The sequence below is a fragment of the Cervus elaphus genome, chromosome 22 (assembly GCF_910594005.1).
Source record: "Cervus elaphus chromosome 22, mCerEla1.1, whole genome shotgun sequence".
NCBI lineage: Eukaryota > Metazoa > Chordata > Mammalia > Artiodactyla > Cervidae > Cervus > Cervus elaphus.
Window position 1 is genome coordinate 18692226 of NC_057836.1, and position 14491 is coordinate 18706716.

At 40.2% G+C, this 14491-nt stretch overlaps 1 protein-coding gene across 1 annotated transcript; it reads left to right on the forward strand.

Annotated features, from left to right (window-relative positions):
• The first annotated feature begins 753 nt into the window (after window positions 1-753).
• On the forward strand, window positions 754-7731 carry APOBEC1 (apolipoprotein B mRNA editing enzyme catalytic subunit 1). Its single transcript, XM_043881789.1, has 5 exons — window positions 754-799; window positions 2366-2393; window positions 4434-4831; window positions 5582-5700; window positions 6345-7731. The coding sequence occupies exons 1-5, from the start codon at window positions 784-786 to the stop codon at window positions 6492-6494; spliced, it is 711 nt and encodes a 236-aa protein (XP_043737724.1). The 5' UTR covers window positions 754-783; the 3' UTR covers window positions 6495-7731.
• The last annotated feature ends 6760 nt before the right edge of the window (window positions 7732-14491 follow it).

The following is a 14491-nucleotide window of genomic DNA, read 5'->3' on the forward strand; positions in this document are numbered from 1 at the left end:
CACCCCTTTCCAAGAGAATCTGAGGTGAAGAGCAAAATAAGAGGAAGTTAGAAATTAATGAATAATGGCAGAAGGGCAAGGCCTCACTGTTTCACCAGGTAACAATGAAAACCTTCAGGTCACAGAACCAGGCCAATTCGCTCTTCCCTTTCTTCTTCCTCTCTTCTCTCCAATAAACAGCAATGTGCCAGTCTTCTTTAACTTTAAAGGGAGATATCCCTACATCCATTCTCAGTGAATTAGGCTACAAGATTAATTATCTGCATCATAAGCTTTCTTATCAACCCCCACCAACTGCCCTCTTCATCTGCTACCTGTCTGTACAGTCTGTTGTTGTTCAGTCACTAAGTTGTGTCCAACTCTTTGTGACCCCATGGACTGCAGCACTCCAGGCTTTCCTATCCTTCACCATCTCCCAGAGTTTGTCCATTGAGTTGGTGATGCTATCTAACCATCTCATCCTCTGCCATCCCCTTTTCCTTTTGCCTTCGATCTTTCCCAGCATCAGAGTCTTTTCCAATGAGTCGGCTCTTCGAATCAGGTGGCCAAAGTATTGGAACTTCAGCTTCAGCAACAGTCAGAGTTGGCTTCTTTTAGGATTGACTAGTTTGATCTCTGTACGGTCTAGATACCTAGTATCTGCCTGAGACTCAGGAATGAGTCATCCTCTGATTAAACAGGTGGCAGTGGTCACACCTGCAGAAACTATGTTGGGGCAGGTTGCTGGGCAGCGGCAATTAGCACAATATAACTCCAGAGGAAAAAGTCCAGACACAGAGCACCATGGCTTCTGACAGAGGTAAATGGTCGGGGGGCCTGAAATCTCCATATTCTTGAAAAGCTCCAAAACTCTGTGTGTGCTTGCTTATATGTGTGTGCATATGTGTCCTGTTCATGCTTGTATTCATGAGCATTTTCCAACTTTCCTATTTATTAATATTTTCATATTATTCTTAAACAGGAGTTCTTCTTATTGGTGGTGGTGTGATTATTAATACCACCTGTTCATACCATAAATGATTTTAATCAGATGATACTAAAGCAATGCTTGTTTCACCATAATAAAAAACTTAAGTTAAAAAATACAACTACTAGATGAAAATTTAAGATAGCAGCTGAAGTTCTAGCACCAGGGCATGTTAATGGATTATTTAAGGTTCTGTTACTTAGTGTTAGAAAAATTCGTGGGGAAGGAAGAATACCAGGTTGTGGAAGGAAATGATTTTCAGATGAGGTGGGTTTTGAACTTGGTCTTGAAAGGGCAGAATTTTGGTTGGCAAAGAGGAGGAGATTCCTGTTTGACTGACACCAGGAGTTTAAGGGAATTTTCTGAAGATTGTGTGTGGAATATAATGAATGAATTGATCAGGCTACAGAAGAGTTTTTGGAAGCAATCAGCAATGTGATTAGAAAGTAAATTTGCTTCTTTTTTTTAATTGGACTATAGTTGCTTTACAACGTTGTATTAGTTTCAGGTATACAGCAAAGTGAAGCAGTTATATATATACATGTATGCACTCCTTTTAGATTTTTTTCCCATATAGGTCATTACAGAGCATTGAGTAGAGTTCCCTGTGCTATATAGTGTAGGTTCTTATTATCTATTTTATATACAGTAATGTGTCAATTCCAGTCTCCCAAATTTATCCCTCTCTCCATCCCCAAAAACAAATTTGAAGACATATTGTTGAGAGTCTTGAATGCTCAGCTAAGAAAATTCAGGTTGATATTTTATTTTAGATTTCTTTTCTTTTCCATTATGGTTTTTGATAGTTTACTGTGTATTTTTCTTTTAATAAGACAAAATATTTGGAGAATTTGTGAATAGCATGTGTGTGTGTTCAGTTGTGTCTGAGTTTGCAGCCCCATGGACTGTAACCCACCAGGCTCTTCTTTCCATGGGATTTCTCAGGCAAGAATAAGGGAGTGGGTTGCCATTTCCTCCTCCAGGGGATCTTCATGACCTGGGGATCAAACCCGAGTCTCCTGTGGTTCCTACATCAGCAGGCGGATTCTTTACCACTGAGCCACCTGGGAAGCCCTGTGAATAACATGGAGATGTCTTAAACAGTGCTTTAGATGCATTTACTTGGCACTTGATGCCTTTTTGTGTGTGTTGACTTTTGCTTTTGGCCACACCGGGCAGTATGCCAGATCTTAGGTTTGAAAGCAGAGATTGCACTCCTGCCCCTGCAGTGCAAGCAGGGAGTTTTAACCACTGGTCCACCAGGGAAATCCCGAGAGAGCATCCTCCAGCTGCATTTTCTGATATGATTTGTGGGTTTAGAAGAATACAGCCTTTATTCTTAGCGGTTCGATTTGTACATATGGGTGTTGCTTGACGTGATCATCTCTTGGTCAACAGGTCCTCCAGCGGGAGATCCCACATTGAGGTAAGAATTCTACTATCATAGTACACATTTAACTCAACCCAAAATAAATGAGCATGTAGGAGCGGGAGGACTACAATTTCCTTATTGTTCCTTTCCTCTTTTCTGATGCGCCCATTCTTTGTTTTTGCAACTCCACTCCTTATGCTTATTATTTCTTCTTGTGTCTTCCCTCCTATGTCTTTGGGTTTCAGTTGAAAAAAACTATCTTCCAGCTTTCTTTTGTTATTCTCTTTCTATTGTTTTTCTCTCTTTAAATCACAAGTTTTCATAGAAATTAGTGAAAAGTTCAGAAAACTGGTTTGTCACTTGCATCTTCCTATTTTAAACACTATGCCCATTTTCTAGACTTTTTTTTTTTTTTTAAATTTTACCATGCCACATGGTTTGGGAGATTTTAGTTTCCCAATCAAGGATTGAACCCAGGTCCCCCAGCAATGGAAGAGTGGAGTCCTAACCACTGGACTCCCTAGACCTATTTAAAAATTGCATTTATATTTAATTGATTGATGATTGCTTTACAATATTGGTTTCATTTCTGCCATACATCAACGTGAATTAGCCATAGAGGTACATGTGTCCTTTCCCTCCTGACCCTCCCTCCTGCCTCCCACCCCATCCCACTCCTCTAGGTTGTTAAAGTGCTCTGGTTTGAGTTCCCTGAGTCATAGAGCAAATTCCCATTGCCTATCTATTTTACTTATGATAGTATATACGCTTCCATGCTACTCTCACCATTCATCTCATCCTCTCCTTCCTCCCCGCTGCCCTCATCTGTAAGTCTAGAACAGAGAGATTTGTCAGGGAACATATTATCTCTTGATGGGTGGGAGGGTTGCTCTATAAAATAAATTAAGTGATCCTTTAGGAATGAGTGGAGAATATGAGAATGTAATAAACTTATGACTCAAGCATATAGCAGAGTCCTTGGCATAATTCTGAGTTTTCCCTGAGTCATAACTTTGACCCACAGAGAGTGTTATGTCTAAAGATGCCCTCGACCAGGTTGGATGCGTGAGACAAGTGCTCGGGGCTGGTGCACTGGGATGACCCAGAGGGATGGGATGGGGAGGGAGGTGGGTGGGGGGTTCAGGATGGGGAACACGTGTAAATCCATGGCTGATTCATGTCAGTGTATGGCAAAAACCACTACAATATTGTAAAGTAATTAGCTTCCAACTAATAAAAATAACTGGGGAAAAAAAAATAAAGATGCCCTCAAGAGAAATTTGAATTTCTTTCTTGTGAGGAATTAGTATACATATAATTGAATGTGGAAGAATCCTGAGGCTAAATGACTTTCTTCGCAGAGTTGGTAATAGACTTCTGTTGGCAATTTGAGGACTCCACACCTGAAAAAGAAAAAAAAATCTATTCCATTGAGGAATAATGAAGATTGAGTGAGACAGGTCATCTCTAAGTCTGAGACAGAAAGTTCAGAGGGACTTCCCTGGCAGTCCAGTGGTTAGGACTCAGAGCTTTCACTGCCGAGGGCCCAGGTTCAATCCCTAGCTGTGGGAACTAAGATTCTTCAAGCTGTGAGGCCAAAATAAATAAGATTAGAATATAGTAAGAAAACTTTAAAAGAGAAACAAAGACATATTTACACCTGAATTCAAGACTACCAAGCCATGGTATAGAGAGTGGTAACCCAATAACACGAGTTGGAAAAAAATCTCTTCCCTGTTTGTGAGAGAAACTCTGATAATCCAAACAGAACTCCCCAGATAACTTTGAGATATAGAATAGAAAAAAAATTCCTGAGATGTCATGTTTTAGGTTTGCCTGATAGAAAAGGAGAAGAAATTATTTCTGTTGTTCAGTCGCTAAGTCATGTCGGAATCTTTGCGACCCCACGGACGACAGCGCGCCAGGCTTCCCTGTCCTTCACTCTCTCCCAGAGTTTGCTCAGATTTGTTTCCATTGAGTTGATGATGCTATCTAACCATCTCATCCTCTGCCACCCTCTTCTCCTTTTGCCTTCCCTCAAATGATGACATGACGACATGGGGTGGGTGGGTGGGGGTGCTTTTTATATTTCAGGAGAAGAATTGAGCCCTGGGAATTTGAATTCTCCTTTGACCCCAGAAAATTCTGTAAAGAGGCCTGTCTGCTCTACGAAATCCAGTGGGGCAACAGCCGGGACGTCTGGCGACACTCGGGCAAAAACACCACCAAGCATGTTGAACGCAATTTTATAGAAAAAATTGCTTCAGAAAGATATTTTTGCCCATCCATCAGCTGCTCCATCTTCTGGTACTTGTCCTGGAGTCCCTGCTGGGAATGCTCCAAGGCCATTAGAGAATTTTTGAATCAGCATCCCAATGTGACCCTAGTTATTTACGTAGCACGGCTTTTCCAGCACATGGATCCACAAAACCGGCAAGGACTCAAAGACCTGTTTCACAGCGGTGTGACTATCCAGGTCATGAGAGCCCCAGGTGAAAACAACAAGCCAAGAATCTTAGGTGTTTATGAGAGGTTGTGGTGGTGGTGGTATGTTTCTAGGCCAGGAGACTGGATTATCCCAGACGGGAAGTCTCTGAAGTGAAAGCCCAAAATAGAGTAAAAGCCCACTTTTGAAATTCATAGCAAAGAAAGCATCAAAGAGATGGCTTTTTCCTGGCTCCTGTCTTATTTACTTTATTAATTAATTTATTTATTTTTGGCTGTGCTGGGTCTTCATCACTGTATGGGCTCTTCTCTACTTGTGGTGCTCTGGCTTCTCATTGTGGAGGCTTCTCTTGTTGCTGAGTGAGGTCTCTAGGGTGCTCAGCCTTCAGTAGTTGTGGCTCCTGGCCTCTAGAGCGCAGACTCAACAGTTGTGGCTTTCAGCTCAGGGACTGAACCATATCTCCTGCATTGGCAAGCGGATTCTTTACCACTGAGCCACCAGCAAAGCCCCCTCTCTACCATCTTAATTGCTGAGCTCCTTTTGGGAAACTTCCCTGGTAGCTCAAAAGGTAAAGGATCTGTCTGCAAAGCAGGAGACCCAGGTTCTATCCCTGAGTCAGGAAGATCCCCTGGAGAAGGGACTGGGCACCCACTCCAGTTCCTTTTAGGGATGCTGAAAGAGTCTAGTCCTTCTCCAGCAGGAAACAGGCCAGAGGGATTTATACATGATATATTTTTAGGTTGGATTCAACTTTCTGTTGTATGTGTTGCATGAACCAAGATTTGTGTTTCCTTAGAGTATGGTCACTGCTGGAAGAATTTTGTCAACTACCCCCGTGGGAAAGAAGCTCACTGGCCAAGATACCCCCCTCTGTGGATAAACTTGTATGCATTGGAACTCTACTGCATCATTTCAGTAAGTTACTGCAATGGAATGATTTTGATACAAAAGGAGCATCTTTCTTCAGAGTTCTCTCCTGATTATTTTAATATGTGCTCTTCTCACCATCACTTTGCCATTTATATTGTGATTTAGTTATTGACTTATCCTTTAAAATGTGAGAGCAAGATAATCTCTTTGTGGCAAATAAGAGGGAAAAAGGAATGGATAAACTGATCTAAGATATAGGTGATGGTCAACTCTTTTGTGATCCCATGTACTGTAGCCCGCCATGTTCCTCTGTCCATGGGATTTCCCAAGCAAGAATACTGGAGTTGGTTGCCATATCCATCTCCAGAAGATCTTCCCAACCCAGGGATCAAACCTGCATTCCCTGCCTGGCAAGCAGATTTTTCACTACTGAGCCACCGGGAAAGCTCAAGATATAGGTGGGTTCCATAATTAGGTTTAATCATCATCATCACTGTTGTTACAAAACATACTAGTTACACTGAATTGCAGATATCTTTATTTTCCTTTCTGATGTGTGTCATCTTACTGAAAGAATGTAGGTGACCCATTTGTATTCTCTTGCAAGTAGTTCAGTGGTTTTCCAAATGATATTTTAAAATGTTCCTGGCGTTAAGATAACTATTATTCTAACCTATTTTTTATTTCAGGGTCTCCCTCCCTGCTTACAGATTTCAAGAAGATATCAGAATCAGCTCATAGAGTTCAGACTTATTCTTCAAAATTGTCATTACCAAATGATTCCACCCTATATCCTTTTAGCGACGGGGATGATACAACTTCCTATGATTTGGAGATGAATAGAATGGATTCTTGTGTGCATACTGTTTCATGAATAGGCACTGATGACCCACTAAAGAGTAAGCACCATTAGAATTGAGATGTTTTTAGATATTTTTGTATATTTCTATACACTAATGGCAAATCATCTGGAAAAGAATTAAAGGAAACAATTCCATTTACAATAAACATCAAAAACAATAAAATACTTAGGAATTAATTTAACCAAGGATGTGAAAGATCTGTACATGGAAATATATAAGACATTGATGAAACAGATTGAAGAAGACACAAATAAATGGAAAGATATCCCATGGTCATGGATTGGAAGAGTTAATATTGTTAAAAAACATCTCTACTACACAAAGCCATCTATAAATTCAATGCAATCCCTATCAAGATTCTAAAGGCATTTTTACAGAAATTTTTTAAAAATCCTAAATTTTGCATGGAACAACAAAAGGGCCTGAGGGCCAAAGCAATCCTTATATACCTGAAGGAAATGAAATCACTTCCATGTTCCTTGTGGCATTGTTTACAATAGCTAAGACACAAAAGTAGTCTAAGTATACACCAGCAGATGAGTGGATAAAGAAGATGTGGTATATTGTGGTATGTATATACACAATGGAATGTTACCTAGCCATGAAAAAGATGAAATCCTGCCCTTTGCAGCAACATAGATGAAACTTGAAGGCATTTTGCTATTTACAATAAGTCAGACAAAGACAGCTACTGTATGATCTCACTAATGTGTGGACTCTAGAAAAACTGAACTCATAGAAAGAGAGCAGGTTAGTGGTTACCAGGGGCAGAAGTGAAAGTTGTTAGAGAGTACAAATTTTCAGTTTTTTTTTTTCTTCTGAGCCTAGTGGCTTGTGGATCTAAGTTCCCTGACATGGGATGGAACCCAGGCCTTCGGCAGTGAAAGCACAGAGTTCTAACCACCAGGGAATTCCTGGGCAAACCTTCAGTTTTGAGACTAATAAATTCTGGGAAGGTAAGATATAGCATGATGATTATAGTTTATACTGTATTGTGTACCTGAAATTTTCTTTCTTTTTTTTTTTTTTCTGAAATTTTCTAAGAGTAGATCTTAAAAGTTCTTATCGCACACAAAGAAGTATAACTATGTGAGGTGATGGATGTGTAAACTTAGTTAATTTGGTAATCATTTTGCAACATATATCAAGTCATTACACTGTACACCTTAAATTTATGCAATGTTATGTATCAATTATGTTCAATAATACAGGGGGAAAGATTTTTAAAAACAAAATATAGAAGTTCATTTCAGAAAAAATATTTTATTTTTGCTTATTTATTTATTTGGATGTGCCGAGTCTTCTTTGCAGCATGTGAGATGTTTGATTGTGGCATGTGAACTTTGAGTCGTGACATATGAAATCTAGTTCCCTGACCAGGGACAGAACCTGGGCCCCTCCTTTGGAAGCGTGGAGTCTGCACCACTAGACCATCAGGGAAGTCCCTATAGAGATTTTCACAAGCAGCAGTATCACAGATAGTATCATCTACTGCTGTATCACAAATTACCCCACTACTTTGCAGGCTTAAAATAACAGTGATAATTTATGATGTCACCATTTCTCTGGGTCAGGTATTCAGGAGTCACTTGTGTGTTGGTGGCTCAGGATATCTCATGAGGTTGCAGCCAAGATGTCAGCTTGCAGTCATCTCTAGACATGACTGAGGCCACAGAATGTGCTTCCCAGGGGGCACACACGTGGCTGCAAGTGGGCACCTGTGGGTGGTGGGAGGTCTCAGCTTCTCACGTGCAGGTCTCTCCATGGGCTTCCCCGGTGGCTCTGTGGTAAAGAACCCACCTGCCAGTGCAGGAGACGCAGATTTGATCCCCGGGTCAGGAAGATCTCTTGGAGAAGGAAATGGCAACCCACTCCAATATTCTTGCCTGGAGAAGCCCGTAGACAGAGGAGCCTGCCAGGCTACAGTCCATGGGGTTTCAAAGGAGTCAGACAGGACTTAGCAACTAAACAACAGCAGGTATCTCCACAACGCTACTTAAATGTTCTCGTGACACGGTGGCTGGCTTCCTACAGAGCAAGTGGCCTAAGATGGACCAAAGAGGAAATTGCCGAGTCTTGGAGTCATATAGTATTTCTTCTGCAGTGTTCTTGGATCACACTGGCTAGCCATGATTCACTGGTGGAGGGGGTGGGGCATACCAGGACCTGAATCCCAGGAAATGAGACTCAAGAGAGGCCATCTTGAATTTGACATGTAGGGACTTCAGCTGTGACCTTAAGCTAGATAATGACATGGAGCCAATTTCTGAGAAGATGCTAAAGGGAAACAAAGGACAACCTAGCATCTGCACATTGTTGCTGTTGTTTAGTCGCTAAGTCATAGAAAGGGGTTATTTCTCACTCACTTTGCAGTCTAATGTCACTTGGGTAAATGTTTCTCCCTGCAGTAACTCAGGGGCCTTGGTTCCTTTCGTCTGGTGACTGTACCATCTCCTGTGGCCTTGGAGTCCTCTGTTGAGTTCACTACATCAACTGGCTCATAGGAGGTGGGGGTCCGGGGGGAGCACACAGCGAAGGAAAGCATTATGCAGTATGAAAGGTCTTTCTCAGAATCAAGGACTGGAGATGGCAAATGTCACTTCTGACCTTTGCAAAGGTCACTGAGCAAAGATCAGACCTGTGGCCCCACCTAGCTCTAAGGATGGCTAAGAGACAAGTCCAGCCATGTGCCAAGGAAGAAGAGGAAGTGGTGAACACATGATGTGCTTGCATAACAAGCACGCTAGGAAACAGAAACCTTTTGCAGTTGGCTAGGGTCAGACAGGCAATACCATGGCAGAAATGAAACTAAAGAGAAATGTGCTCTTCTTTTTTTTTTTTTTCCAAAGAATGCACGGTGTGCCAGTAAGCAGTAAGCAACATAGGATCACTTTCCATAATAGGGTCAGACTCGTTCAGTCATTTGCTTGGCTTGCCTTCCTGGGTTGGCATGGGGATAAGGCCGTCTCTTTTGGGGGCATAGATCGGGTAGCATCCTATCAGATGTCTGTTTGAAGACTGTCAATGCATTTTTAAAAACTGCCATGAAAAACAGCATTTATTCATTCTTATAAAAATGGGAGGGAAAAAATGGGATATTAGGGGGGAAAAAACTCTCAAAGATACAATAGAGGCAGTTTCTCACATGAACTGATCTATTTCCTTTTATTATACAGGAAGAATAGTGCAAATCATTAATTTTTTGGAAAGACTCATTTGTTTTGGTTCTCTGGAGGCTGAGAGCCAAGATTTTTCACTTTTCTGGCTTTTTTACTTTTTTTTTGGCCTTGCTGCTCGGTTTGTGGGATCTTAGTTCTCCAACCAGGGATTGAATCCGTGTACCCTGCAGTAGAAGAGTGGAAGTTCAGAGGCCTGACTGCTGGACTGCCAGGCAATTCCCAAGTCAAATTTTATTTATTACATCTGTTGCTTTGTCTCATATATTGAACATATTCCTCCAAGCTCCTCATGCCAGTCCCTTACCTCCTGTCACTTTATTCTCCATTTAAATATTTTTACTAATTTGACTATTAAATTTATGATCTGGGAAGTCATAAAAATGTGAATGATAAGCATCCTAAGAACTATGTCATAAAGTTATGGAATAATATGGGAAGGACCTAAAATTTGAAATAAAGAAATAACATTAAATAATTACTATATTTATGATTACCTATTTTTAGAAGGCATGCCTATGATTACCGTTCTAGAAGAAGGATCAATCTCTCTTGACCCTTGACTAATCTCTGAGGTAGATATAAATTTTGTCAATCTCCAAACTTCTCTTTTTTTTAACTTTTTATTTGGATTTAGTTCAGTTCAGTCGCTTAGTCGTGTCCGACTCTTTATAACCCCATGGACTGCAGCACGCCAGGCTTCCCTATCCATCACCTACTCCCAGAGCCTGCTCAAATTCATGTCCATCGAGTTGATGATGCCATCCAACCATCTCATGCTTTGTATTATTCGTATTGGGGTATAGCAAATTAACAATGTTGTGATAGTTTCAGGTGAACGGCAAAGGGACTCAGCCATACACATACATGTGTCCACTCTCCCCTAAACTCCCCACCCATCCAGGCTTCACATAACATTGAACAGGGTTCCCAGTTGCTATCCAGTAGGTCCTTGTTGGTTATCCATTTTATATATAGCAGTGTGTACAGGGAACCATAAGTGTGTTCTCTAACTCTGCGCGTTTCTTTCTGTTTTGTAAGTAAGTTCATTTCTATCATTTCTTTTTAGATTCCACATATATGAGATATGATATTTCTCCTTCTCTGTCTGACTTGAAACTTTGCTCTTGCCAAAATATTTCTGATGCTTTTTCTTTCTGTTTTTCTGAGCCTTCTCACATCCACGACTCTCATCAAAAAATTATCTCTGTATAATACCATTCCACAGTTCATTTTTGTTTTTTAACATTAATGTTAAGCATTTTTTTTTTTTTTGACTGGGCTGGGTCTTCATTGTGGCATAGGGGCTCTCTAGTTGTGGTATGTGGATTTAGTTGTGCTGCGGCCTGTGGGATCTTAGTACCCCAACCAGGGACTGCACCCATGTCCCTGCATTGAAACACAGATTCTTAACTATTGGATCACCAGGGAAATCCTCATCTCACAGTTCTGCTTCATACTGAATCTACTTAATTTGCCTCATCTACCTTCATATCACCAGTGCCTAGGTTAGTGACTGAGAGGACCTGTCTATCTACAGCAGTAACTTAATTATAAAAAAATTAATTATTTGTAATTATTAGAGGCTATTGAGAGAGTACAAAGAACATTGTTTTTGTCAGAAAACCAAAAATGTTTGTAGCTCTATCACTTAAACACTGTAACTTCAAATGCATATATTAACTTATCTGAGCCTTAAATTTACTCATCTATAAAATCTGAATTGGGATGGGGTGGGAGGTGGGAAGGAGGCACGAGGGAGGGAAAATATGTATACTTGTGGCTGATCCATGTTGCTGTATGGAAGAAACCAACATAAGACTGTAATTATCTTTTAATTAAAAATAAATAAATTAAAAAAAAATCTACAGTGGTAGTGTTAGTCACTCAGTAGTATCTGATTCTTTGCGACCCCATGGACTGTAGCCTGCCGGGCTCCTCTGTCCATGGGGTTCTCCAGACAAGAATACTGGAGTGGGTTGCTATTCCCTTCTCCAGAGGATCTTCCCAACCCAGGGATCGAACCCTGGTCTCCTGCACTGCAGATTCTTTACCATCTGAGCTATAGGGAAGTCCCCCCAAAATAATCTATAATAAAAACCTAAAAAAGGAAGAATAAAAAATCTGGATGATTATGGCTTAAGGAAACTGAAAACTGAAGCCAAAAACTTCTTTTTCTCTTGATTGTATTAGTTACTTTTTGGTATATAACAAATCACCTAGCCCCAAACCCTAGTGGCTTATTCAAAACACATTTATTATCTCACAGTTTCTGTGTCAGGAATTTAGGAGTGGCTTAGCAAAGTGGTTCTTGCCCTGAGTGTTTCATGTGATTTCAGTCACATGAGGGGCTTCAGAGAGGCTCTGCTCACCTAAAGGTTGGACTGGGGCTGAAGGACCTGCTTCCACGATGGCGCCCTCACGTGGCTGTTGGCTGGAGGCCTCAGTTCCTCGCCATGTTGGACTTTTCATGGGTTATCTTTGTGTCATCATAACGTGGTAGCAGATTGCAGTATGGATATAAGATGTTTGCTTAAACATTCATGAAACTTCTCTAAAAGAATATACTCAGGCTTTAAAAAAAATTCAGTTTCCTGTTGGAGAGCAAGTGGGTTGCTAGAGAAAGTGCAGACTTAACACTGACTAATCTTTGGTTTCTTTGAGCTTCCTTTTCCTCTGCTTGTCCCTTAAATGATGGTATTCTCCAGGTCATATCTGTGGACTTTTTCCTCAATTCATTTTATATATATATAACCTTTATAATGATATAAAATTATATGTATAATTTTTAAAAAGAATTCTAATCTGTACCTCTATATTCCACTATCATCTTTTTGTTGACATCTTCTAAATCTACTTCTTTAGTTAGGCCTCTCTCCTAAGATAATTCCCAGCAAAACATCTGTACTCACATAGGTATAAAAAAATCAAACTCAATTTTTTGAAAAGTAAATATTCTTTATTCTGTAAAATAACTCCACTGTCTACTTGGTCTCTCAAAGCAAAAACCTGAACCTAGAAATGGTTGTACTGAGTGAAGTAAGCCAGTCAGAGAAGGACAAATATTGTATATCCCTTATATGTGGAATAAAAAAAAAAACAGTGCAAATGAACTTATTTACAAAACAGAAATAGAGTTGTTACAGATGTAGAAAACAATCTTAAGGTTGCCAGGGAGGAAATGAGGGGAGGGATAAATTGGGAGATTGAGATTGTCATATACACGCTGCTGTATATAAAATAGATAACTAAGAAGGATCTACTATATAACACACAGGGAACTCTAGTCAATACTCTGTAATGACCTATATAGGAAAAGAATCAAAAAAGACTGATTTTATGTGTATGTATAACTGATTCACTGTGCTGTATAGCCGAAAGTAATACAACATTGTAAATAAATTATATGCCAATAATAATTTTAAAACATATTAAGAAAAAAAAAAAACTGAGATGTCTAGAAATTTTTTCTCACCCTGCCTTCCCTCCACTGCAGAATGGTCAAGATAGGCAGTAGGCTAAGGTGGTAGAAAGAAATTTGTGTATGCAAGAGTAATTAAGATGTAAAACTAGGGATGATTGGACATGTTGCAAAAGAAGGAGTTGTCCTATTGTGCAACTGAAATATTAGTGCAATCAGAGTGTTGTTCACTGACATTAAGCACATGATGAGTATTGTTTGATATATCATTAAATAAATACTTTTTGGCCCTCAGCATGCTGGATCTTAGCTCCCTGATCAGGGATGAAACCTTTGCCACCTGCCATGGAAGTGAGAAGTCCAAACTACGGGACCACCAGGAAACTCCCCAAAAGTACTTTCTAAGCCTACAATTGCTAAGTTGCATTCTGTGGTGACTAGATTCTCTTAAAGATTCATTATGGACATTCATTTTTAAAACACACATTGGGAACCTTTCAGAGATTCTGTGCAGAATTTCCCAGCTTCTTAAGAAGCAAACTTTAAAAAGACACATATTTGAAACTCATGTAAAAATAGAGTTCCATGAAACACACTTTGAGAAATGGAGAACATCTGTAAGGAAACTGAAAAACCTAGGAAGGAAACCCACTTCTGCAGAAATGTTACAGATTTGAAATATTAACAAAACTGCAAATGTTTGACAGGTGGCAGGTCTCTCATAGGTGCAAAAATTCTGCCCAAGCAAACTTTGAAAAATCAGGTGAAGCTAGACAAGGCTGAATCAATAAATCCTTACTCATTGTCCACGTTTTATGGTAATCAGGAAATTAGCCAACGATTTGAGTGGCTGGGATAAAGTCTGTTTAATAGATAAAGTGGGTTAGGCGCCAAGTCAGGTCTGACTCTTTGCTATCCCATGGACTGTAGACCACCAGGCTCCTCTGTTCATGGGATTTCCCTGGCAAGAAGACTGGAGTGGGTTGCCATTTCCTTCTCCAGGGATCTTCCCAACCCAGGGATTGAACCTGCATCTCCTGCATTGGCAGGTGGATTCTTCACCACTGAGCCACCAGGGAAGTCAATAGATATAGATTCTCATTCTAACTATTCTCCCTCTAGTTTTGACAGTTATCCTGGTCATCAACAGATTAGGGAAACTTTAAGGTAATTTCAGCACTCGGAAAAGTAAAGTCCTACTAAATGCAATGAAGTGCATGGTGACTTGAGATAATGGGAAAATTGGGATTACAATTGTCCTACAGTATAGAAAAATATATATAATTACTGATGCCGAAAGCTCAGTCTCTGTACACAGATGATGTATCAAATATCGGATGCAGAGTTTTGGGTGAAGTAGGAAAGGATTGCTTGGG